At 38.3% G+C, this 27,866-nt stretch overlaps 1 protein-coding gene and 1 non-coding gene across 2 annotated transcripts in view; both read right to left on the bottom strand.

Moving 5' to 3' along the window:
* Window positions 1–27,237, bottom strand: part of PROSER2 (proline and serine rich 2) — a 38,246-nt gene extending 11,009 nt beyond the window's left edge. Inside the window, exon 1 of the mRNA XM_001367689.5 lies at window positions 27,100–27,237. Within this exon, the coding sequence (XP_001367726.3) occupies window positions 27,100–27,237 (138 nt within the window). The remainder of the gene's footprint in view (window positions 1–27,099) is intronic.
* LOC130454836 (U6atac minor spliceosomal RNA) lies at window positions 21,872–21,996 on the bottom strand. The gene has a single exon (XR_008912629.1). It is a non-coding gene; the product is annotated as a U6atac minor spliceosomal RNA (small nuclear RNA).
* Window positions 27,238–27,866: the final 629 nt, after the last annotated feature.

The following is a 27,866-nucleotide window of genomic DNA, read 5'->3' as shown; positions in this document are numbered from 1 at the left end:
CTGTTGAATAGACTACACACTTTAAAATAAAAAAAAATTTAATAAATTAAAACACTTTTGAAGAAAGTGTTCTTAAAAGAACATGCAAAAACAAAAAAAATTAGTCACAAGTCCCTGACAAGTGAAAATATGAGCAATTTTTTTAAAATATGGAAAACTGACAAAACAAAAAATATTCATTCCTCTTGAATGCTGGTTTTTGGAAAAAAATATTTTTAAATAATGAAGAGGTAGATGGTGGTTTCTATGGAGCTTCAGTGGTTGATGTCTATAATGTTTTACCATGTCCAGTTTCTCTTAGGGCTTTCCTATTTTCTTATTTTCCTATTTTCCCCCTCTTAGCCAAGGTTAGGGTCACTGTTTTACAAACATAACAGACATCCAGTGATTCCACTCAAGATTTTCTGATTTTTCTTCTCATTCTTTGTTTTCAGTTTCTTGTTGTCACAAGTAGAAACCAAACTTTAAACAAGCCCGGCCAGTGGTCAGGAACTACTGCTTTTCCCCCCATTTTTCTTTCTTCCTCTACTCACTTCTCCTCTCCTTTGGAAAATGGACTCAGACTAGGACATTGACCTGGTACCAATGTTTTAGCCTCTCTTCTGCCTCAGTTTCTTCACTTATAAAATGATGAGGTTGGACCAGAAGATCTCTAATAGCCCTTCCAACTATTAAAAACAAATGATGGGGTAGCCGGGTGGCTGAGTGGATTGAAAGCCAGGCCTAGAGATGAGAGGTTCTGGGTTCAAATTTGAACTCAGATAACTTCCTGTGTGACCCTGGGCAAGTTACTTAACCGACACTGCCTAGCCCTTACTGTTCTTTTATCTTGGAATCAATAACAGAAGGGAAGGATTTTTTTTAAATGACAAAAACATAACTCTGGCAGTAGTATGAACAGCAGTAGAAAGAGTCTGACCTGGGCAACCTGGTATGAGTGAAAGGGGCTTTTATAAACCTGTTTCATATAAGCAATAGTCACTGAGATCTTCAGCAAATACCTGTGAGATTCCATTGCTTTTGTTTGTAAAAGAAGTTTCTTTTTTTCTTAAATTTTTTTTTAAATTTTATTTCATTTTTTATTTTAACAACACATTTCCACATAAGTTTTCCAAAGTTATATGATCCATATTACCTACCTTTCTTCCCACCCCTCCCCAGAGCTGACAAGCAATTCAGTTTGGGCTATACATGTATTATCACACAGAATACATTTCCATATTTTTCATTTTTATAAGTGAATAATTTCATAGAACTAAAATCCCCAGACATATATCCAAATAAGCAAGTGATAGATCTTGTTTTCATCTGCGTTTCTACTGAGGTGGATAGCATTCTTTTTCATAAATCCTCAGAATAATCCTGGATCATTATTTTGCTGTTAGTAGCAAAGTCTATCACATGTGATCATACCACAATATTTCAGTTACTGTGGATGATGTTCTCCTGGTTCCACTTATTTTACTCTGCATCAGTTTAGTAAAAGAAGTTTCTTAAATAATTACTAACTGAGAATGTAAAACTCAGAGCAGAAACATAAAGGGAATAAATAAAAATAGAAAAAAGTTTCTTAGGATATGGTGGAACTTGAGAAAAAAAATTCCAGTTTGTTCCATTCATTCAGAATTTAGTGTGTCTGCTTTGCAGGAGATAAGTATAAAAAACAGAAAAGAAAGTCAATATTTCATTTTAATTGAATTCTCTTCCTACAAACAGGGATTTTTCAATGAGATACTTTATGGTTTCTTCTGTTTTTTTTTCATTCTTTTGATTTTGTTTGTTTCTTGATGTCTCACGAAATCATTAACTTCTAGTTGTTCAATTCTAATTTTTAAGGCCTGACTTTCCTCCATCAACTTTTGAGCCTCCTTTTTCATTTCTTCTTGCATTGCTTTCAAATGAAATCCCATTTTTCCTCTGTCTCTTTTTATTGGACACCAATTGATATTTTTCTTTTGAACTTTATGTGTGTTTGCTTTGCTTTCATGGTCCCCTTCTGTGTCTGTACCTTGCTCTTTGTCTCCATAAAAATTCTCTATAGTTAGGTGCTTTTTTGGTTGTCTGCTCATTTTTCCAACCTTTTTATAGGCAGGCTCTGTTCTCTGGGAGATTAGGGTACCCTCTTAAACTTCAGTTCTTCCCTGATGCTACCCTTAGCTTTATTTCTGGGTTTCTGCCCAAATAGGGATTTTTATGTAGAGATTCAGATCACAAAACAAAAGAAAATGTTTTCTAGTTCCAAATCACCACATATTCAATTTAGTGAATAAAGTCTACATTTTCCCACATGCCCACACTTGCTCGAATTCCTCTTTCCAACTTGTTGGAACATTTCCAATCTCTATGGGAAACTGCTTCTGGGGCCAAGATATGTGTGTGTGTGTGTGTGTGTGTGTTTGTGTGTGTGTGTGTAGGATTACTAGAAAGATACTGCTAACATATTTTATGTAGAAGAGTTTCAAAATGCTAAATATATTGAACCAATTATGATGCAACTTCCTGAGTCAAACTGTTCCTTTAGGAAAAGAGATGAACATTAAGTGATGGGTCCTCCTCATCCCCATTCTCAAAGAGAAAGAAGTCTGTGTCTCTGAACTTATTTCTAATGACTATGATCTAAGAGCAGTCTGGCCACTGAAAGCTAAATATAGCTGTGCAAAATTGCTAGACTCCATCTATAGTTCCATAACAGCTCAGAATCATAGAGAATCTGTCATGTTCACTAGATTTAGAGTTGAGGGTAGTTGTAGCCCAAGTTTATGGATGGAATTCTTTTTATTATTATCATCACCATTATTATCATTTAACTTTAGGCAGAAGGGGGCAGATAGCTGTTGTCATTAAATAAAAAGTCACAAAAAAGACTGCATATTCTTTTGACCGCATATTCTAAAAAGCACCAGTCTCTCCCAGATTATTATTGTTTACAGACTCTTAAGCTAAGCACCAAATAATTAGGTTATTTGATAAATAAAAATAGAGTTTTACAAGACATGTCTATATCCAGAAAGAATATTCTTAGCAAAATGGTGAAAAGAGGTGATAGTGAAAACAGTTCCAAATCTAAACTACCTAATCTATGAGTCATTGTTGAATTGGGCAGGGAGTTTGGGCTTTGGTTTGGGAGGGGGATGGGAATGGGGGAGTGAGTAGTGAGATTTGTTAGCCTCAGTTGTGAGAAGAACCTGCTACCTCTTAGCCAGCTGAATGTTTCTTTATAGCTATTATCATTCATTTGGTAATCTGAATTGATAAGAGAAAAGATGACTTAAGAAGAGGAGAAAGTAAGAGAAAAAATGGTTGTTCCATAGCCATTTCTCTTTAAACCAGTCATGCATGATTTTTGTGGTTGTTTTTAAAAATATGTTCTAGGACATTCTGTCTTAGAGTCAATACTAAATATTGATTCCAAAGCAGAAGAGCAGTAAGGAATGGCAATGGAAATTAAGTGACTTGCCCAGGGTCACATAGTTAGGGCACATAGGAAGTGTCAGAGGCCATAAAAATATATTTTTTTTGCTTTTCCCCTACTACATGTAAAAACAATTTTTAAATATTCATATTTTAAAATTTTGAGTTCTAAATTCTCTCCCTTCTTTAGATCCACTCTTCCTTCCTGTATAAATTGTTTTCTGAGTTCTAGGCACTTCATTCTGCATCATAGAAGTCTTTTCAAGTTTCTCTGACAATGTCCCTTTTGTTATTAAAAAAAAAAAAATCCTTAGTCTTAGAATTGATTCCAAATATCTGTTCCAAAGCAGAAAAGCAGTAAGGGCCCCAGCCCTTATAAATAAATATATATATATATATATATATACATATATATAAAATATATAAAATATAAAATAAATAAATATAAATGCCCACATTTGGGGTGACAGATACTAAGTGTCTGAGGCCAGATTTGAGCTGAGGACCTCTTGTCTCCAAGCCTGGATCTTGATCTACTGAGCTATCTAGCTGCTCCCCCTTTGTCATTTCTTAGGGTACAGTGACATTCCATTCTGTTCATAAATCTTAATTTGTTTGGCTATTCCCTGAATGATGAGAATTCCCTTAATTTTCTGGTGATTGCTACTATGAAAAAAACTACTAAACATATTTTTGGACATATTAGCTCTTTCTCTCTTTCCTTAATTTCATTAGCCTAGTAGTATTATCACTTGGTCAAATGATATGCAAAGGTTAGTGATTTTTTGAATGCAATTTCAAATCATGTTCCAGAATTTGGGACCAATTCATAGCTTAGCAATAGAGCATATTGATACTCTAATATATTAAATATTAGATAATATATCTAGATATTAGATATATTAGAATATATTAATATATACCTTTTCCTTGAAAACTTCAAAATTTTTCATTTGTGGGTCTTTGTTTAAAATATTTCAATTTTATGTAATTAGAATTGTCCACTTTATCTTCTGTGATTCTCTTTATCCTGTTTTTGGTTATGAACTCTCCTTATCCATAGCTGAAATAGGTATTTCCTTGCTCCTCTTATTTGCTTTTGATATGACCTTTTATATCTAAGTCATATATATACTTGGAATTTATCTTAGTATATTGTGAAATCTAATTTTTCTGTGCCAAAATATTTTTAGCAGCTCTTTTTTTTTTTTTAGTGGCAAAGAATTGGAAACTGAGGGGATGGGTGTCCATCACTTGGGGAATGGCTGAACAAATTGTGGTATAAATAGTTGTAATGGTTTTTTATTGCACCATAAGAAGTGATGAACAGGATGAGTTCAGAAAAACCTGGAAAGACTTATATGAACTGATGCAAGGCGTAGTGAGCAGAACCAGGAGGACAGCATATACAGTAACAGAAATATTATACAACAATCAGTTGTGTAAAAAATACTCGAATACAGGACTACAATCCCCACAAGCCTTTGCTCCACTTCCCCAAAATGCTTTGTAATCTCACGGGAATTCTGAGGTGGGCCGAGATGGAGGAAGGATTTAAGCTGGTGGCAAAGGTTTTTGGGTCTGCTTTTGGACTTCCATTTTGGAGCAGATGCGTCTCTTCCGTGATGTGAGGTTATCTGGCCTAGGCACCTGTTTTTTCTTATTCTATATTTTCTTTAATCTTTAACCTTTAAAAAATCTCTAAAAAAAATAATACTCCTTGCAGAGAGAAACTAATTTCTACCTGCCTCAGTCTCCCCATATTCCTAAATTTTAACTGTTACAGTTGTGAAGAACTAAACCTTTATAAACAGCAAAGAAAGTCTCCAAGATAACCATAAGGGATTCATTAGGAAAATGTTATCTTTATTGTTATTTATCTTTCATTTTATTTCCTTCATGAGTTTTTTATTGTGCTCAAGACAGTTCCTCTGCTCCTTACCCACAAAGCTAATGTAATAAGACCTACATTCTTAATATTACCCTTATACTATGTAATATGAGTCTTCATGACATGAGCAACATGGAAACATATATTGCATGAAAATATGGGTAGAACCTATATCAGACTATTTACTGCTTTGGGGGGAGGTAGGGGGTTGGAAGAAAATCTGAATCCCAAAATGTCAGAAAATAGTTGTCAAAAAATGTTTCTATATATAACTAAAATTTTTTTTTCTGCCAAACTACTTTCCAGTTTTTCTTGCCCCAGTATTTGTGCTCTTAGACTTCACCTGATTTAAACGCACAATAAAAATTATATGGGTGTAAGAAAGATTAGATTTGGAGTGTGAATATTTACAACTTGGAATTCTGCAAACTCTTGTTTGTTAACCATTTACCAGTATACATTTCTGCCAAGACCTTATTCAAAATAAACAGAATAGAGAAAAGAAGTGACAACAATGTATATTAAGAAAATATACTCCAGTAAATTCTGAGCTCCTCCAGGCAGGGACTATCTTTGGTATCTTTTTGTATCTCCAACTCTTAGTAACATACTTAAACACTTAGTAGGTGTTTAATAAGTATTGATTGAAAAAAAAAGTTTGGCCAGAATTGGACTTGGCATGCCACATGCAAACTTAGAAGTATAGCAGACTTTTATTATTAGAGATGCCGTGTAATATATAGAAGATCAAGCAAAAGTCTAGTAGCCAGGAGACCTAGGTTTGGTTCCAACTGCATGACAAGATCTGTGATCATAGATAATTGACAAAATAATTCAATTGGGAAGGAGCTCATCTAGTCCAAATCTCTCATGTTAGCCCTTCATAAACAAACATGCAAAGACTAGTGGGTAGAGTATAAGCCCTCAAATGTAAAGGAAAGAACCCTGAATTGGAGTTTCAGGACCCAAGTTTGAATCCCAGCCCTACCACTTATTCCCCTGGTGATCCTGGATAGGAGGTAACCTAATCATTCTAGGCCTCTTGTATTTCACTTGTAAGAATGATAGGGCATGGTGGCATGCACTTGTAATCCTTGCCCTTTAGAGAGGCTGAGGCCCAGGTAAGTCTTTTGAGCTTGGGAATTCTGCACTGTACTAGGTCCAGTACCAATATGGTTAATCCCTGGGAAAGAAAGGAGGGCACCATGGTGCTTAAGGAGATGTGAAATGGCCCAGGTTGGAAATAGGGTAGATGAAAATTCCTGTGCCAATCAAATCAAAGGTGCACTTAGTGGCTTCTGAGCTTCTAACATAGGTAAGATAAGGAGTTCCAGTCTCAAGGAAATTAAAAAAAAAAAAAAGAACCAAGGGGTTGGACTAGCTGATCTCTAGTGGCCCTTCCAGCTCTAAATCTGTGATCCAAACTTTCAGCTTCTGTTTCCTCACCCATGAAATCAGATTAATGATACCTGTAGCATTTACTTCACAGGACTGTGAGACTCAAATGAAATAATGCATGGCAAGCACTTGGCAAATTTTAAAGTGCTATATAAATTTTTATCCTCATTTTTTAGACAGGGAAACAGTGACCTGGAAAGGCGAAGAGATTTATTTAAGGTCCCAAAAGATTCTAAGTTCCAGAGAAGGAACTTGAACCTGGGCTCTCTTCTGTTTTTAAGGCAACTAGGTGAGACAGTGACATGGACTTCAAATTTGGCCTCAGAAACTTACCAGCTTTGTGACCTTGGGCAAGCCACTTAACTTCTGTTTGTCTCAGTTTCCACAACTATAAAATGATGATCATAATAATGCCTACCACCTAGAGTTGTGAAGATTAAATGAGATATTCATAAAGCAATTAGCAGGCATTAAATAAGTGCTTATTTTCTTCCTTCCTTCTATCTTTCTTTTCCAGGTTTTCCCCACTATATCATATTACCTCTCATTGCACTTCTCTGAGACACAGTTTTTCCCTTGTCATAAACTATAACTTCCATGATGACTTTTAAAGATTGTTGTTGTAAGGCTCAAATGAAAGACTTTCTATGAATACAACTCATAAGCTATAAAGCATTATATAAAAGGCAGGTTTTAAATTATTATTAATAAAGGCTAAAATTGCATCAGCTTTTTTGGCAACTAAGTTCTACCACTTACAAACTGATATCTAGGGTGGGGAGGGAAGAAGCAAACTACCCAAATATATCTAACCAAACCAGATACCATAGACCAGTGTTGGCAAAGGCTTTCAAGTTCGTGTGCCCAAACTGCAACTTCAAGCTGCCTGTGAGCATTACCCCAGAGAGAAAAAGGACGAAGTGCTCATTTTGGGCAGCTGGACAAAGGGGTAGGACATGCAAAAAATGTCTTCTGGCACTGAGAAGAGGGGGAATGGAGCAGCTACCCTAGTGCCAGCTCAGTACTTGTGTCAATAAAACATCAACACTGCCATAGACTGTTGTCTCAACAGTTTCAGAAGAGAAGGCCATAATTTCATAGGAGATGATATCCAAAAATTCAGAGAATCAGATTTTAGAGTACGATAGGATCTCAGAGGTCCTCTAGTCCAACCCTTTTACTTTACTGAAGCCTATGAAGATGAAGTGACTTGCCTAAGGTCATACACATTGTAAATGTCAGAAATGGGATTTTAACCTTGAATGAGTAGGACAGCAAAAAAACTCCTGGACTCAGATGTTTATACACAAATACACAATATTTATCTCTCCTTGTGCCTCACTCCTCCTAAACCTAGGTTTAGGTTTCTAGATAATTGCAGCAATCAGGTCAATTCCTCCATCAAAGAGTTCAATACCTGGCTCAGTCTTCCTTTCCATTCTAATCCCCTACCCTTTTACTTGGGAGTTTCAACTACATGATGACATCCTTCAAATCTTTGCCCTCACTTCAACTTCCAGTCATTCCATTCTTCCTCCTACTCTAGTCTGTCATTCTTGACTCTCTCTCATCCCTCTCAAAATTTCGACCCTATAGTTAAGCCATTCAAATCTCCACTGTTCTCTACTTTTGAATTTCTTGACCCTTTGTCCTATTGCTGATTCTTCATTGGCAAACCACAATCATAGGTTTTGTTGTTATTGAGTTGTTTCAGTCATGTCCAACTCTTCGTGACCCCATTTGGGGTTTTCTTGGCCAGGATACTGGAGTGGTTTGCTATTTCCTTCTCCAGCTCATTTTACATATGAGGAAACTAAGACAAACGGGGTTAGGTGATTTGCCCAGGGTCTCGAAGCTAATAAGTGTCTGAGGCTGGATTTAGACTCATGAAGATGAGATTTCCTGATTCCTAACCCAGTACTCTTGTCCATTGGGCCACTCAGCTGGCCAATAATGGTTTACTCCCACCATTTTTCTTTGTCGTTTTCTCCCTGACATTTTATTTTTTTTAATTATCATTTAATAAACATGACCATTCTGTTACACAAACTTTTTGTATGCAGAAAACAAACAATATTGTACATGAAATAGTGAGCTTCTGTAATGATTTTAACTTATGTGTATTTTAAAGTGTCTATTTAAACCAATATGCTAGAAACAAAATGACTCTATGCCCCTTTTCTCTATCACTACCCACTAACTCTGTTCCCCTTCCCCATAGAAGCTAAACAAAGTAACAAGTATCCACAAACAAATAAACATAATTGCCATGTCTGAAAAACCCATGTCTCATTTTGCACTTCTGGCCTATCACCTTTCTGCCCAGAGGCATGGTTTCCATGTTTCATCAGCAATCATCTTAAATCATGATTGGTCACTGTATTGATTAGTTCTGTTGTCTTTCAAAATTTGTTCTGTCCCACATTGGTGTGGCTGTTTTTAAATATATATATATATACCTTTACTTTACTTTCTTTTTTTAGAATCAATACTGAGAATTGGTTCCAAGGCAAAAGAGCTGCAAGGGCTAGGCACCTGGGGTTGCATGACTTTCCCAGGGTCACATAGGTAAGAAGTATCTGAGATCAGATTTGAACCAAGGACCTCCTTTCTTTAGGCCTGGCTTTCTGTCCACTGAGCCACTTAGCTGCCCTTTGTGTGGTTGTGTTTTTGATTTCTTAGATTTCAATCATCTCCCCTTCTGGCTCCCTTTTGTGTGTGGGGTTTTGTTGTTGTTGTTTTGTCATTGTTCAGTTGTTTTAGTCATATCTGACTCTTTGTGACCCCATTTGGGGTTTTCTTGGCAAAGATACTGGAGTGGTTTGCCATTTTCTTTTCCAGTTCATTTTATATATGTGGAACTGAGGCAAATGGGGTTAAGTGATTTGCCCAGGAGCACAGAGTTAGTAAGAGTTTGAAGCCAGCTTTACATGTTATCCTCCTCCAGTACAATATAAGCTCCTTGAAGGGTGACTTGGTTTTCTTTTTTATTGTATTTGTACCTCCAACACTTAGCATAATTCCTGGCATATAAGTATTATAAGTATTACCTTTTGGATTGTAAACTGTTATTGTATTGCTTATTTCACTCTTCATCAGTTTATACATGTCTTCCTAGGTGTCTCTGAATTAGTCATGTTTGTCATTTCTTTCAGCACAATTTTCATCTGCCTCTCCCCTTCTCTCAGCTTACACACAGCCACCACCCTAGTTCTAGTACTCATCACCTTTCACCTGAACTACTGCAGAGTCTTCCTAATTTTCAGTTGGCCTGACTTGGGACCTTCCTTCTCTAACCCCAATAGCTGCTACAGTAATTTTACTAAAGTGCAAATCTGACCATGTGACTCCCCCAGTCAATGAACTCCCATTGCTCCCTCTTACCATATAAGATCAAATACAAACTCCTTTGCTTAAAGCTCTTTACAACTTGGTTCCAGTATACCCCAATATAATACTCTCCTGCACACACACACACACACACACACACACACACACACACACACACTATGACAGAGCCAAAACTAGCTTTGTTGTTTCTCACATACTTCTTTCTTCATCTACTGTCTCTGTAGGTTCTTCCTCATACCAGGAAATCATCCCTCTTTCCTTACTTCCACCTCTGAGAATTTCTTGTTTCTTTCAAAGCTTAACTCAACTGCCATCTTCTATGTGAAGCATTTCCTAATCACCCCACTATTAGTGCCTTCTCTTGTGGCCACAAAACCTTTACTTATTTTTAATATACTTATGTATGGTAATGCTTCCCTTTCTTCTCTGCCCTTCCCATTCCCCAAGAGACCAATGGAAAGTCCTCAAGGGCTAGAACTATTTCAGGCTTTCTTTGCATTTCTACCAGCTACCATGGTGCCTGGCACATAGTAGTAATGCTAATTAATAAATGTATGTTGATTGATTATTACTCTCATGCTGATCAATAGCAGTAAAGGAAGCCACCAACCATGCCAAATGGGTTCACTCAAAATTTGTTTTGTCTCACTGCTGCCAGGCAAGAAAATTATGTTCCTTGATTCATTCTTTGTTGTCCTCTGCAAGAGCTATGTTTGAAACTTTTCTTTTCTCCAGTCATTTATTCTATAATTATCTCCCTCCCAGAAAGGGATCTGGGGCAACATTTTAATTAAAAAATAGAGGCTGCCCCCCACATCACACACTTCTTCTCTTCTATACCTCAAAACCCCTAAACATCTTCTCTCTCTTAATTCTTTGCTCTAATCTCCCATTCAGAGGTGACTTTTCAACTAACCAAGTTCAACCTCTTCTTTTGTGCCATTGGACTTAGTTCTTCCTATTTTTCAACAGAAACTTGTCTCTTTGGTCATCCTCTCTTTCTCTAATATGCGGTTCTTCCAAGTCTGCTGGCTGGAAGCTACAAACATAAACTGTCCTTATTATTTAAAAACAACAACAACCTAAAAAAAACCCTAAATTGCTCTTGATCCTATCACTTCCTTAAGCAATTATACCAAGTCTCTCCTCCTTTCCACAACCATATTCCTAGAAAAATCTGCTGCGTTTGCTCCCTGTTTTATCAGCTCCCTGCAACCTATCTTCCTTCTCAACTGAAATAGCTTTCTCCAAAGCTACCAGTGATCTTTCTCATAAAACAAAACAAAACAATCCTTACTGAGGGGCAACTGGGTTGCTCAGTGGATAGAGAGCCAGGCCTGGTTGGCAGGTTCTCGATTTAAATATGGCCTCAGACACTTTCTAGCTGTGTGACCCTAGGCAAGCTACTTAACCCTGCTTTGTCCAGCTCTTACTGCTCTTCTGCTTTAGAACCAATACTCAACAACAATCCTAAGATGGAAGGTCAGGGTTAAAAAAAAAAAAGAAACACAAAAACCTTTACCTAGCTGCTCTCCTAGGTAAGGGTTTAAAATAAAAAGATAACTGGTAGTTTTAGAGAAAGTGGGAAGATTGTTAGCTACATTGCAAGGAATTGTAGGAAGCTAGGAAGATTGGAATTCAAATCCAGCCTCAGACTTCTACTAGCTATGTAACCTTCAGCAAGTCACATAGCCTCTCTCTGCTCCAAGTTTTCTAATCTGTTACATGGGGATAATAATAGCACCTACCCCATTGGGTTGTTGTGAGGACTAATGAGTTAATAGAGATAAAAGTGCTTTGCCTGCCTTAAGGTACTATTGTTCCTTTCCTAGTCCCTTAATTTTAGTAAATTCCTTCTCTTATTTCCTGTTTACCCTGTATCTAGCTTGTTGGTACATAGCTATCTACAGGTTTTCTCCTCAGACTGTGAGTACTTCAAGAGCAAGCAAGGCCTATCTTTTGCTTCTCTTGTATCCCCAGTACTTAGCACAGTGCCTTGACATATGGCAGGTGCTTATTAAATGCTTACTGGCTGATTTAATTGATATTTGACCTTCATATGGAGAAGTGTGGAGAGAAGGCATTATTTCAGACCTGATACTGACCAATATGGAAGAAATTACTGGTGAAATAAAAAGAATGAAAACCTTGGAAGGGCATGGCCATTCCACCTTAGAACATATGATGAAGGAGAAGAAATCCAGGTGTCTTTGGACATATGGTAAGATTTGGGGAAAGCAGAGTTCAGAGTTCAGAAGAAGGATGGTTATGTTCTCAATGAAGTTGTACAAAGGAAGTTAGTCCATGGAGGGAATGACCTGCTTCAGAACAAACTTCTGATGACATAAATGAAAATCATTGTGAAGAGAAAGAAAAGGAGTAACTATTCAAAGAAACAGGTATGGCTCCATCGTGAACTCATTGATCAACATCGATTTTTAAAAATGCAAAAGCTGAAAGTCAGGGTGTCTAAACTGAGCTGAATACCAGAAATGTAGGATATGTCTCTAAGAATAGTACAAGAATGCTAAAAGCCTAGAATGAGTTCATACTGGTAACTGATGCCAACCTCAACAAAAAAGGGATTTAAAAAGACTACATTGGGAGCAAATATTGCTTACTATTAAATACATAGCTTTGTTGAGGGAAATGTGCACAAAAGTCCTACTCCAGTGACTCATCGTGGCAGAGAAGTGACCCCGGCAAGACCACCAGCACTGTACAAGCTGGAACAGCTTCAAGTACAATCTCAGAAATAGACTATCTCGTCTGTCTGTGGGTCAGCCTACTTAAGTACAGAGGCTCATAACCACTGGGTTGGAAATGTTCTTTGGAAACAGAAACAAAAAAAAATTGTGTCATTCTCTTTCTCAGTAGTGTTAACAGTATTGGAAAAAGGTGAGAGAGTACTAAGAATCATAGTTTTCAAACTATGTATTTTAACAGTAATTTACCTGTCAGTATTCTAAATCTGAGATTCCTATCCGGTGATTGTGGAATTGACATAATATTGGAAGAACTTAGTCATATCCACATATACCTGGATACACAATGACTTTAAGGCAAAAGAGGGCAGAGGAAAGAATGGAGGGAAGTGCTGTGACACAAAGCTTGAGGAGAAAGGAAAGAGTTCATTCAAAGGCTCTTAAATTACATCTGAGTAAAAGCTCAAATATTTTTGAGACAAGAATATGAAAGGATGATTTGTGTTGGACATTGCACATTGACACAGGAATGAATTGATTGCTTTAATATAAAAGGCACAACTGGGTACGATGTGAGAGTTATTTCTAAATAATCTGTTCAGTCAGACCATAAACTAGTTAGAGCAAAGATCTAAAGCAATCAACACTATGTTAGGAACTAGGAGGGTAAAGATTAGAACAAGTCACTGCATGCATTTACAACTGTTCTCATTTCAGTGCCAAACTCCTAGAAAGGATCTTTGAGTTTCGTTGCCTCTAATAGCCTCACCACTCATTCACTTCTCCACGCCTTATAGTTTGGCTTCCAACTAATCACTTTATGGAAATGTCTCCCAAATGTTACTAATGATTTCTTTTCTTACTTTACTAAAGTAAGTTTTTATCCACATCTTTTTTTTGTTTGTTTGCCCTGTCATCATAGTTTTCCCCAGTGTCCCACCCATAGAGTCATCTCATATAACAAAGAGTATTTTTAAGGGGAAAAAAAGAGAAGAAAACTAGCACAATTGATTAATACTCTAAAAGAGTCTGATGGAACTCCCATCTCCATGAAGGGAGAAAAGTATTAAGAACCCCCTGATCTAAAGGAAATCAGTACATCTGGAGTAATAACAGGTAATTGTAACTTCTTTGGCAACTTTCAGCTGAAAAATCCAAAATTCTTTGTAAAGAGACAGTAAGATTAATAGCAGATAGAGAGACAGAAAGAAAGTAGCAAGAAATGGCAAGAAAGTTGCAAGAATAGCAACACTGGGACTAGACTCCAAGTCCCTCTTTCTTTGCAGTACTACCTGGGAGACATCACCTTGAACACTGCTTCATTTCTCTCTACTTCAGCAGTGGCACTAAATTTCAAAGGCTGCTGACTGGTTTCTGGTGCCCTGCACAAAGTAGACCCTTGATTTGAATTTTGATGAATCTGGTGAATCAAAACACTAAAGAATTGTGCCATGAACAACTTCTCAGTAAAGTTCCAATCTCCAGAAAGGCAGGAAGCACTTGAGACTTGAGAGTTAAAGAGATATCTCTAATTAGTGAAAAAGCGAGAAGAGTGACACTAGATCTTCATAATTATAAAACTGCATGAGGTAACTCTGCAGGGTCTTAGCTTTAAGGAAAGGAATTTTTTGTGAACTATTAATTTTATTTTAGCCTTCAGAGTTATGTCCAACATGAAAATTAATTGTAGGAAGATCAATGGTCAGATTAAGAAGACCTGAGTTTGAATTTTGACTCACTGATATTTATTTGCTAACCATGTGGTTTATCCCTGAGTCTCAGTTTCTTCTTTTGTAAAATGAGGGTAATACATTGCCTACTTCACAAAGCTGTTGCAAAGAAAATACTGTTAAAGAGCTAAAAGATTGGGAGGGAGGGAAAAGGAAGAAGCAACTTGGCATTGCTTAAAGGATGAAGCTACAACCTAGAAAACTGTTGATGAGGGAAAAGGAAGTAAGGGGGGGAAAGACCCAATCTCAAAGAGATTAATCAGAAGTAAAAATAATTATATATATTGTTTTATTTGACATCAATAAAGCTTTAGGAGCTTGTATTATTAGCAGAGAAGACAGAAAAACAAACTCGACTTGATGAGCTCTAGAAATGTAAAGATTTCTGTTTTTGTACAGGTCTAGAAACAAAATTTAAGGAATGTACTAATCTCTGTTTTCTATATTCATGACTACAGAACTTTTACAGGATAATAGATTATGAGCTGGAAAGGAACTCCAGAGATCTAGCACCTCTTTCATTTTGAAAGAAGGAACCAAATTTCACAGAGGTTAAATGACTTGTCCAAGGTCATATAAATATTAATTGACAGGTGTAGTAAGGTACTCAGACTTCAAAGGAATCAATCAGTAAACATTGACTAAACACCTACTATATATGCCAGACTCTAAGTTAAATACTGGGGATACAAAAATAAGGAAAAGTTAACCCCAACCCTTAAGGAGCTTACAGTTTAATGGAAGAGATGCAAATAAGTATCTCCAAAACAAGCTATATACAGGATAAATAGAAAATAACAGAGGGAAAGCACTAGAATTAAAAGGGATTGGGGAAGGCTTCCTATAGGAGGTGAGATTTTAGTTGGGACTTAAGGGAAGACAGAAAGGTCAATAGGTAGAGTAGAGGAGAGAGAGAATTCCAGCTAAGGAAAATGCCTAGAGCCAAGAGATGGAGTGCCATGTTCATGGAATAGCCAGGAGGCCAGTGTCATTGGATTGAAAAGTAAGTACATGGTAGAAGAGTAAAGTGCAAGAAGATGGGAAAGGTAAGGGGGAATTGGGTTATGAAGGAGTGTGAATGGCAAACAGAGCATTTTAATATAGATCCTGGAAGCAATAGGAAGCCAATGGAGTTCATTGAGTATGAGAGTGACACAGTCAGAGCTGTGCTTCAGGAAAGTCCCTTTTGTGGTAGAATAGAGGATAGAGCAGAGCTGGGAGATTCTTGATGCAGGCAAGTTATTGCAATAATCCAGGTGTGAAGTAATAAGAGCCTGCAAGTAATAAGAGCCTTGGCAATGCCAGAGGAAAGAAGGGCACATTAGAGAGATGTTGCAAAGGTGAAATGCCTGGCCTTGGCAACAAATTGGCTATGGTGATGGAGTGAGGGATAGTGAGGAGTCCAGTATGACTCTGAAGTTTCATACCAGGGGGACTGGGAGAATGGTGTTGCCCTCTGAAGTGGGTGGGGGGAGATAATAAGTTCTGTTTTGGACATATTGAGTTTAAGATGTTTATTGGGCACATCTGGTTCAAGAAGTCTGAAAGGCGGTTGGACAGGAGAGTCTGGGGTCAGCAGAGCATGAGGCAGGATAGGTATTATTGAGAATCATCAGCTTAGAGATGATAATTAAATCCATGGCAGCTGATGAAATCACCAAGTAAAGTAGGGAGGAAAGAGGGCCCAGGTCAGAACGGGGGGGGGGGGGACTGCGGGGAGGGGGGTGCTTACAGTTAGGGGGCATGATTTGGAGGAGGGTCCAGCAGAGGAGAAAGAGGATGGGTCAGATATCTAACAGTTTTGCCAGTCTACTTGTCTCTTTGAAACTCAGATATGGAACTCAAGCCAGGGAATCTATAGAAGGCAACTAAGAATGGCATTCCCCAACACAAGCTGTGGTTTTCCAGGCTTGTAATTTCTTGTAATTTGCTATAGCCATGTAAAACTTGGGTTTCTGGGGATGCATCTCTACATATCTTATATTGCCCAAAAGGGGGTACCATTTACCATCCTCAAAATTTGCCAAGTTGGTCTGAAGGCAGAATTTCATATTTAACCCAGGGCTGGAAATGGAAACCATATATTCCTAGAGGGGTGCCCAGAACACTAAATTCCATTCTAATCTACCTCCTCCCTGTACCTTGCTCTTTTCAATTCCTTTGAAGAGATCAGTTTCATTCTCTTTCATTTCTCTTGAACCAATGCCATCATTGTCATGAGAAATCAGAAATACAACTGCAAGGGAAGAGATTAGAAGATTGCAGGTGATATGTGGAGTCATAGAGAAAACTGGGTTGTGGAGGGCAACTGGAGTCTGAAGTTCTTCTTTTAAATCCTTACCCAGTTCTTTACCAACATGGAACCTTAGGCCCATCATTGCCTTCCCCGTACCTCAGTCTCCCCAACCATTGAAGAGGCTAATTTTCCTGAGCCTAACTCATAGTGTTGTTTTGAAGATTAAATGAGCTAAAAGCACAGCAGATTATCTGAGAGTTATTTAAAATTTTGAAGGCTGTATTGGCTTTGAACAACTTTGCCTCTCTTAAGACATCACCCTGTTATGTCACTGGTCTTCAAAAATGAAGGGAGAACAACAACAATAATGTATAAAACATTATTATTATTTTTAAGTTTAACATAGGCACTCAATTCAGCATTTCTGGAAGTGATCTGTTTATTGGTTCTATTCTAAATGGTTGCTAAGTGCTTAGTTATTAACTGGCTAACTGAGAAAGATGTAGAATTTGACTATAAAAGTTGAAATTACTGTTTTTTACCACAGAATTCAAAGGCACTTCACAAATATAGTTTCTTACCTTTACAACCTCCACAGGAAGGAATAAGGTAGCAGATATATTGCTTATATCTAGAAAGGCAGAAATTGAGGTATTCAAAATATTACATTATTTGCTTTAAAACATTTTTTAATCCCTACTTTCTGCCTTATTAACAACTCTAAGACTGAAGGACAAGGGTTAGGCAAATGGAGTTAAGTGATTTGCCCAGGGTCACATGATAAGGAAGTATCTGAGGTCAGATTTGAATACAGGTCATGCCAACTCCAGGTCTGGCTCTCTAACCACTGTCCAATCTAGCTGCCCCTATATCAGTTGTCCTAAGCTTTCATCAAATAAACTAAGTTCAACCAAATGTTCTTTGAGAACACCTACAATTATGTGCAAAAGGGAAGAAGAAATTGAATCTAGGCCTGTCAGTCAATAGTCAGTCATTATGTGCCAGGCACTGTGCTAAGCACTAAAGTTACAAACAGAAGTGGGGGAAAGGTCTCTGTTTTTAAGGAACTTACTTTGTAGTGAGGGAGATAACATACAAACAATTATGTACAAAGAAGCTTGACATGGGATAAGTAGGAAGTCATCAACAGAGGGAAGGCACTAGAATGAAGGTTGACCAGGAAAGGTTTACTGAAGAAGGTGGGATTTTAGCTGAGATTTGAAGGTGAGATTTTAGCTGAGATTTGAAGGGGCAGAGATGAAGAGTGAGAGCATTCCTGGTAGGGAGGACAGCCAGTAAAATTGCCTGGAGGAGGGAGGTAGAGTGTCTTGTTAGAGGAACAGCAAGGAAATAAGTGTCTCTAGATTGAAGAGGAGGCAGTGGATTGAGATGAAAAGGCATGAGAATCCTGTCAAGAGAGGACAGGTGATGAAGGGCTGTTGCCATTTAATTACTGAGCTGAAGAAAAATTTTGTCATGTCCCACCTCCCTTATCTGATGATAAAGAGTGTTCATAATATCATCAACAGCATCACCTTTCAATTAGCAGTAAATTCTGGGATACATAAAGCTAGAAGGCATTTTGCCTGTTTTGAGCACTGAGATGAAAAACTGAAAAGTTCTCAGGTCAGCTGGGTGGGCTGTCACACATCTTCTTTGGGGAAGTTAGGTGGCTCAGTGGGTTTAAGGGAAAAAAGAAAGAGACATCTTCTCTTGATCTGTTTTCCATGGTGCCTGTTAGTTTGGCAGCAAGGCTATGTCAGTGAGCATGGCTCCTTCTCAGTTAATGCCAGATAGAATGCTACCATTTTGAAACTCAACAAAGCCCTGCCTACCTACTAACAAACAAGAATGCCTTGTGGACAGCAAGAACTTCCTTCTTCCATCTTGCTCTGTAGAGCAGATTCTGGCTTATTTTACCTCAGACAGGAATTCTTTTTTTTTTTTTAAAGCATCATCAAACTGAAATAAGGGTAATTACACTTCCCTGAGAGATCTGTCTCCCGTCTCCCTCTCATTTCTCTGCTCCCCCATGAAGAAAGAATGAGCTACCTGGTGTGGCTACTTGGAAAGCTGCCATCCAGGAAAAGTGAGGAAGCCTGCAACTTATAAGTCATTATGATAATATATTAATAGGAAAACTCAACTCTAATCTCACCAGAAACTTGACTTGGCTTCATGAGTCATCTAAAAACATTATTACTCTCAACCATATCCCATGATAAAAAGTTCACTGTGACCTTAAGTAGTCTTATGTAGTATGACTGAAACATGAATTTAGGAATAGGGATTAGGACTGGACCTATATGTATTATAACTGATATAGGGAACTCTCAGATGAGGAAACTCCATTAACTTAAAGTTGGCATCATCTCTGAAATTATTGTGTTAGAGAGTTGTCTAGTTCAGTGACTTGTTCAGGGATACACAAAAAGAATATTTCAAGGGGCGGCTGGGTGGCTCAGGGTATTGAGAGATAGACCCAGAGATGGGAGGTCCTAGGTTCATATCTGACCTCAGACACTTCCTGATTGTATGACCCTGGACAAGTCACTTAACCCTCATCGACTAGCCCTTACCACTCTTCTTCCCTAGAACCAATAGGGAGTATTGATTCTAAGATGGAAGGTAAGGGTTTTAAAGAAAAAATATGTTTCAGTATCAGAACATGAACTCAGGTCTCCCTGGTTTCCTATTCACAGCCAGTTCTCTATCCCCTCTACCATACTATCTATCTTAAAAATATAAAACACATTTAAAAAAAGTTTTGAAATTTTGAATATGCAGAGCACATTAAAAACATCTAGTTAGAAAGTTCCCTTTAAATTACTGATAACTTTTTAAATCTGGAAAACCAATAAGAAACAGCTATTTATTCATCTAGAATTCTGGTGTTTAGAAGAAAAAAACAGGGTTAAATGTGGAAAAACAGGAAGACTAAAAGATGGATGGTGCCTTTGCTGGAGCTCCCCATTCTGCCCTTTCAATCTCCCCTATCTGGTATAGCCCTTGATAGATTCATGGACTCACCTCTTGACTGGCCAAGATTAGCCTCTCTTGAGCCTCAGTTTCTTCATCTGTAGAGGAAGAATTGGCAGGACTTGTCAAATGATTTTTGACTTGGGCAATTTAGTGTTGACTTTTAGATTCCAGGCAGAGAGGTCCAGCAGGCAGTTTGAGATGCAAGATCATAGATTTGGAACTGGAAGGGACCTTAGAGGCCAGTGAGTCTCATCCCTTCATTTTACAGAGAAAGGCCAACTGACACAGGAATCTAGAAATGATGGCTGGAAAAATAGCCTTTACAGAGAAGTTATAACTCAACTCAACCTGGGAGAGTATGTGGTTTTACAGATTGTGAGAAGATGTGTTTACAAGGCGTGTCTAAGGTCGGTCATGTTCACCTGACAATGGTAAGTTTAGAGCTCTGAGTGATGTGGCAAAAGCTCTTTCCAGCTTCATGATTCTTAGATTTTACTGCTGAATGGAAGATGAGAGTGAAGACCACACTGTGGATGTTCTCAAGATCATCCATAACAGAGGTGGTCTGTTCAGCAGCTTATCAAGTTACTAGGTAGCAACAAGTCTAGGCTCATCTTCTTGCCTTTTGCACTAACCTTTTCGGTGACAATCTTTGGAACTTTGAAATAAATCAATTTACTTTAATACTTCAGTTTCTGCCTTCTAGACTTAAAAATATCTGCTACCTCATTCCATTCCTTCAGGTGGGTGTCATAAAAGCAGTGGTTCTCAAAGTATTATGCTGGAATTCCCAGGGGTCCCCAAGACCTCTTCAGGGGCTCCACAAGGTCAAAGCTACTTTCATATTTATACTAATTTTGAACACAGTAGATATCGATAGATATAAACCACACAGACAAAAGCTCTTTGGGAGAAGAGTGTCCTCAATAATTTTTAAGAGTGTAAAAGGGTCCAGAGATTTAAATGTTTGAAAACTTCTGTGATAAAGTTAAATGTTTTGGTCCTCTCCATGGTAGGAAAAAGATAATCAGTAAGGATAGGCATCTAGTATACCTCAGGTTGACTTGGCTAAGCCCAGCTCTCTTGCCTGGATTACCCATACTGATCTTCCAGTTAAACTCCAAAGGGGAAACACAAACAGCCTGAGTTCTTCATCCCCTGAGACATTCAAGTTTTGAAGAATGTCTCAGTGCCTTTCCCCCCTTTATGACTCAAAAAAATTATTCAAAGGAATATTTCCTGGTATATAAAGGAAGTTGCAAGTTAATGAGGCTAAAAAACAAAACAAAACAGAAAGACACCACAAACCAGGCTAAAAATTATCAGTTTGTTCAATAAAAACCATCTTAAGAAGAATTTAAGTAAAAAGAGATGCTAAGACCAAAGCTACATCACAGTCCTGGCAACTGAGCCCTTTGGCCAAAGGAGGCCACTCAGAGTACAGATAGATAAAGGAACAGGAATTGGGAGGGGGGTGGTCACACCAAGTGTGAGACAAGATTATGAGACTCATAATGAGCCATTTAAAGTTAAAAAACTAGAGATTTAATATCAACCAATAGATCATCATTCATTAAGTACCTACTATGTGCCACACACTAGAAATACCAAAAAAAGGGGCAAAAGGCAGTCCTTGTCCTCAAAGACCTTATAATCTAATGTGAGAGACAACATGTAAGCAAATATATACACAGCAAATTATGCACAGGATAATCAGGAAATAATTAAATGAGGGGAAGTACTGGAATTATGAGTCTGGGAAAGGTTTCCTGTACCAGGTGAGATTTTAGTTGGGACTTGAAGGAAGCCAAGGAGGTCAGTAGCCAGTGAGGAGGAAGGAGGAAATTATCCCATCTTGATCATTAACTGACTTAATGTCGAATTCTTGGCCATCTCAAAAGAGCTGTTCCTCCTTGAGCCCCCTCCCCCCCCCCCCCCGCAGCACCTGCACACGATGCTGAGGACAGTCACTTGGTTCCACTTTTCCCAGTTGTGTAGTGTGTAATTACAACTCTCGACCTTCCAGTGAACTGAGTCCTAGATGCATTAAAGCAAAGTTCTGGAAATTTCTTTCTTCTTATGGTTCTTGCATGTATCCTCTCATTCCCATCTCCCCTCATTCTGAGTCAAGTATATTGGTGTTGCACAGTTCATTAGCTTACACTATCTAAAAAGAGGGTTAGATGCCACAGAATAGGTGGCAACATCTTAGCTGCTCATATGTTGGAAAGGCCACTAGGTTCTCTTGCACCTTCATCAAGGGGAACACTAACTTCTCCCTTCATACAATACCTCATCTCTTTTAAGGAAAAACTAGCCTAAGTCATTCCTTCCACAGGAAGAGACATTTTTGAAGTACATTTGAGTCCTGTGATAGGAAAGGAGTCATTTCAAATTTGAAAGTCAAACTTTGTATTTTTATCAGATTATCCAAGTACCTACTAACTTAAGAGCAGCAGCAACAGATAGTTTCCAAAAATACCATGACCTTGAATGCTTGCCTTAAATATAATTATCTCTATGCAGATGATTCTCAGACCTATTTATCCAGCCCTCACCTCTCTCCTGACCCTCAGTTTCTTATAATTGACTATTTATGGGTGCTCTATTTATAAATGTCTCAAATGCAACCTACAAAACAGAGCCCAAACCCTCCCCTCTTTCCAGTTTCCTCATTACTATTCAGGATGCTGCCAATCTCTTTGTCACCTTATCTCATGACTCATGTCCTCCTTGAGTCTTAGCACTCATGGCATTAGTCCTCACCACAAATATCCAGTGCTGCCAAGTCTTCATTTCTGCCTTCACACCTCTCTCATGTGCATAGCCCTCTTTCCCCTCATATAGCCACCAGCGTAGGGCAGGTCTTTATCACATCTCACCTGGATTACTACACTATCTTCTGGTTGGTATCCTTGCCTCAATTCTCTCTCCAATCTAGTTTGTCTTCTACTCATCTGCCAAAGTGATCTTCCTGAATCCTACATGTCACCTCCATACTCAATAAATTCCAAATGGTTCCCCAATTCTGCTACTATTTAATACAAAATCCTTTTAAAAAAACCCAACCACCTAACATTCTGTCTTAGAATCAGCAGAAGAGTTGGGGTCAGATGACTTGCCCAGGGTCATATAGCTTAGAAAGTATCTGAGACCAGATTTGAAACATGAGCTGCTCCTTATAAAATCCTTTGTTTGGCTTTTTTTTTTTTGCTCTTACCTTCTGTCTTAGAATCAATCCTGTGTATTGGTTCCAAGGCAGAAAGAAGAGCAGTTGTGCTAGGCAAGGGGATTAAGTGACTTGTCCAGGGTCACACAACTAAGAATCTGTCTAAGGACAAATTTAAACCCAGGACCTCTCATCTCTTAAATTCTTTCACAACTTAGCCTCTTTCTATCTATCTAGTCATCTAGTCTTCTTACACTTTACTGTCCTCCACAAACTAGCCTCCTTGCTGGAATAAGTGACCCTATCTTCCAAATCTGTGCCTTTTCAGTGATGATCACCCAATCCTAAATGTTCTTCCTTCTCACCCTTCTTGTGGGATTCCTTCAAGGCTTCTCAAATCCCATCTCCTAGGAGGAACACGTATAACATTTACATTATCCCCTAGTATGGAATTGGGCATATTGTAGGCAGTTTCTCATGCCTCTGCCCACAGACAGAATTCAGAGGGGTGTCTTTATTACTTTTTTCTCACAGGATGGCAGAATATGTCAGTAGATTTTAGGAGACAATAATCCTTTCATCTAAACTCTGTATCTCTTCTAGAGTTTAGCCCATATCAAGCACTTAATAATAATAAATTAAAAACCTTACCTTCTGCCTTAGAATCAATACGAAATATCATTTCCAAGGCAAAAGAGTGGTAAGGCTAGGCAATTGGGGGTAAGTGACTTGCCCAGGGTCACACAGCTGGGAAGTGTCTAAGGCCAGATTTAAACTCAGGATTCTTATCTCCAGATCTGGCTCTCTATCCACTGAGCCACCTAACTACCTCCACTTAATAAAAATTTTTAAAAAATTAAATAGTCTATGTTGGTCTGCTACCGATATTTAGGAATAAGGATAAGGACTAGGTCAGTGATTTCATTGCTATAGGCCACTTCTGGGTAAGGATATTCCTTCTACCAATGCATATCAACAGCTCTCTTAAATTTATATCTTAGGGAGCTGCCTAGAATTAGAGGGGTTACAAATAGAGCCTGAACCATATTAAAATGTAATTGGGGAATATGTAACAAAATTAATAAAAAATATAATAAAACAGAAATAGTTCCTATTTGTGGTTTTCTAAGTTGATACTTGGTCTTTGGGATCCTTAGGGATAATTTAATTGCTTCCTTTTTCTTTCTGAGTTTGAACCTCCTGGCCAATAACATTGAAAGGCTAGGGGACTTGCCCTGGGTGACACAGCCAGTGTATATATATCAGAAGTAGGACTGAATGCAATTTGAATGGCTCTGAAGCTAACTCTGCTGCCTTTCATATCAATTTAAATCCCTATGATAAATGAAAGATTTAAGGCATGTTCAGTCATCTTTACCAAAATGAAAACAAAACAAAACAAAACATCTATGCCTTCACACTAACGTGAGGATCTTGCTAATAAAAGATGAGGACAAAGTTTTAAGTTTTTCATACTTTCATTCTTTGTTTTTCAAATTGAGATGAGAAGTAGAAGAGGGTGGAACTTAAGTTGATTTCCTCTAGATTTTATTTCCATGATTCTTTGTGATACCCTAGAATAGCACTGGCCAATGTTTTCGAGATCACATGCCCAAACTGCAACTTGAAGCTGTCTGTGAGCCCCCCATCCCCCAACCTTTACCCTAGACAGTGGAGGGAAGAAGTGCTCACCTTGGGCAGCTGAACAGAGGTGTGAGGCATACAAAAATGTCCTCAGACACAATGAAGAAAGGAACAGAGTAGCCCCCTCTGTGCTGCCCCAGTACCCATGCCATGGCTTTAACAATGTGGCCCTATAACCTTTTCAATTATTCATTCTAAGGCATTCCAGGGATTTCATTTCTCCAGAGACTGATTTTTATCAATTCATCTTAAGCCTCTCTCTCCTAGTCAATCAACAAATATTCTTCTTGGGATTGGGGATGTGTGTGTGTGCGCGCGTGTGTGTGTGTGTGTGTGTGTGTGTGTGTGTGTGTGTGTGTGTGTGTGTGTGTGTGAAATAGCACTAAAAAGGAAACATGGACATTATTTCAAAATCTTCAGTTTCTATGTAGACTATGGACACACTGAAATTTTGTCTCTATACTCTTTTCTGTTCAGTTGTTTTAATCTTTTCCAACTCTTCATGATCTATTTGGGATTTTCTTGGCAGAGACACTAGAGTGAGTTGCTATTTCCTTCTCCAGCTCATTTTACATATAAGGAACCTGAAGCAAACAGGGTTTAAGTGACTTGCCCAGTTTCACACAACGACTCTGTCTGAGGCCAAATTTGAACTCAGATCTTCCTAACTCTGGTTCCTGGAACTCTGTCCACTGTGCCACCTAGCTGCCTCTATATGTACTCTAGACTTCCTACATACACATGTTTGCTATGGAGCACAACAGGTTAAATCCAGGTCTTCGAAATACTTGGAAAGTGGGAAGTGGGATCTTCCACTAGAGTAAAAATAAGATGATGATAGGATGTTTTCAGAGGTCTAGTGACGCTATAAGGCTTATTTTATCTTTTTTTTTTTTAACTCTTACCTTCCGTCTTGGAGTCAATACTGTGTATTAGCTCCAAGGCAGAAGAGTGGTAAGGGCTAGGCAATGGGGGTCAAGTGACTTGCCCAGAGTCACACAGCTAGGAAGTGGCTGAGGCCAGATTTGAACCTAGGACCTCCCATCTCTAGGACTGGCTCTTAATCCACTGAGCTACCCAGCTGCTCCCCTTATTTTCTCTTATATGATTCCTTGCATCTCTGGTTGTAGAAACATATCCTTCCAAGAGGAGCCATATCCCTGGAGAAATTCAGGTCAACAACTAGTTGTTGTTCTACTTTGTGCTAGTTTCTGTACAGGTACATGTTTGCTGCTCTCACAGAGTCTTTTGATTTGTAGGGTAGAGAAGACATTAACATTCTATCTTGGCTATGCAAATACAATTAGAGACACACAAAGAATTATGGAAATTTGGAGGAAGGTAAGTCACATTTCTAGAAAATTTATTTCTGCAAAGTTTCAAAAGTTGGTTAATACCAGTCCTTGTTTGTTTTGTTTAAGAGGATAGGCTTTGTTTGTATAAAGGACTGATTATCTCTTAGTATTGTTGGTATAACCCTGGGTTGCTGAGATCCCAGATCAGAGAGAATATGGATGACATTCCAGGGATCACAAAGGCTTTGGAGGACTTTGTCAGGGGAGAGAGAATCTTCTGACTTCTGTTATATACATTTTGAGGAAACCAAGATTTGTTTGGGGTTCTAGTGACCTTGAAAAAGGGCTTTTCTCACCTTAGTTTTAGTGTGCTAGATAGGGAAGGAAGGGAGTGGGGAAACTAGAACATAAGCAGATTGACATTTGGACCAGAGAGCTAGAAGAGAGAAGACAAGTGGGATGGCAGGAATAGACAAGCTGAGACCATGTTAAACCAGCAAATATGACAATAGGTGACAGTGAAGGCCAAGATGTAACCCTTTTTACCTCTGTTCTTCAGATCACAGAAGTATCTCGGACTGTGAGCCCCAGCATAGAATGTACCATATTACTCAATACTTCTAATAAATTACATGACCATTGCTGAGTTGACTAAGCCTATAATTTGTGGTTTGAGATTGGGAGAGGGTAAACTAATCCTTGGGAAAGGAGTTTTACCTAGTTTCCTCTAGAGTGGAGGCTGAGCCAGTTAGAGAGAATGATTTTATAATTTTGGAATTAACTAGTATACTCCAAATCATATCTTGGAAGACAATGAGAAAAAACTTAGAAGAAGATGGGCCAGTAGCAGACTGAGGAATAGGGGATTCATGTGTTTGTCCTCAGGTGTCCATACTGGAGATATCCTGCATCCTAAATCCCAATTCTTAAAATAGAAGTTATGTTTTTTGAAGATGATGTCATGTCTTCTCTTGGTGCTAGTAGCTGTGAGGAGATGGATAGTAGCTTTGAATTAGTTATTCTACTTTATTTAAGGCTTTGTACTTAACTGCATGTCACATGCTCGTCCTATCAAATGGCCCAGAAATATAGGAGGGAAGCCATCCCCATCCCCTCTTCTACCCCACCTTTGCCTCAAGGATAGGTCCCATAAGATAGAAAGGTTCAACAAGAAAATTCAATCACATAGATTCTCAGAAACCCCCCAAAAAAGCTATTTGATTTTTTAAAACAAATCTTAGAGAGAAAGGATCTACAATGCAAGTACTAATTCTTGCCATCACTCACCAAGGTAAAACTTCTGGACCGAGAACTGCTCCTTCTGCTGTCCAAACTCCCGTCCCTGCTTAAGTCACTGTGCCTGTAGCTGGGAGACATGTCAGCATCCATCTCTAAACAGTCCGATGTCAGATGATTTCTGGGCATCCCCACAGGCAGCTCAGCAGCCTGCTCCGTCAAACAATGAGGAATGAGGCCAGCACTGAATCCTGGATTGGAGGGTCATTTCTGGAAAAAAATAAAAAATTAAATGCAATGTAAGCATGACCTAGATCTTAAATTGACTTTCAACCCACAAATGAACATACCAGCATGAAATCAACTGATTTAGGAAGCATACTTGAATAAGTTGACCATTAGATCAAAACAAGTAAATGAGAAACTTGAGTCCTAATTCTGTCAACAATGTGCATGATGACTTAGTAACCCAAAGTACACATGGGGGCCAATTAAGTAGGTATAATGAGGACTTTTTTAGTGCTGGAAATTCAGTGGGACCAAATTGGGACAGTCTCTTTTGCTCTCACAGTTCTGCATTTTTTTCCTCTTTCATTATTCCCTCAATTAAGAGGCTCTAAATCAGGAATTCATTTTTTTTTTGTCACTGACCCTTTTGGCAGTATGGTGAAGGCTATGGATCCCTTTTCAAAATAATGATTTTAAATGCATAAAATAAGAAAAAACCCTCAGCAAATTTCAAAGTAAGCCAAATAAGCTGAAATATAGTTATCAAAATATCAAAATAACAAGTTCATGAACACCAAAGTTAAGAACCC

This window comes from Monodelphis domestica, chromosome 5, assembly GCF_027887165.1.
Source record: "Monodelphis domestica isolate mMonDom1 chromosome 5, mMonDom1.pri, whole genome shotgun sequence".
Lineage (NCBI taxonomy): Eukaryota > Metazoa > Chordata > Mammalia > Didelphimorphia > Didelphidae > Monodelphis > Monodelphis domestica.
Note: the sequence above shows the minus strand (reverse complement) of the source record. Positions and strands in the feature narration are given on the sequence as shown.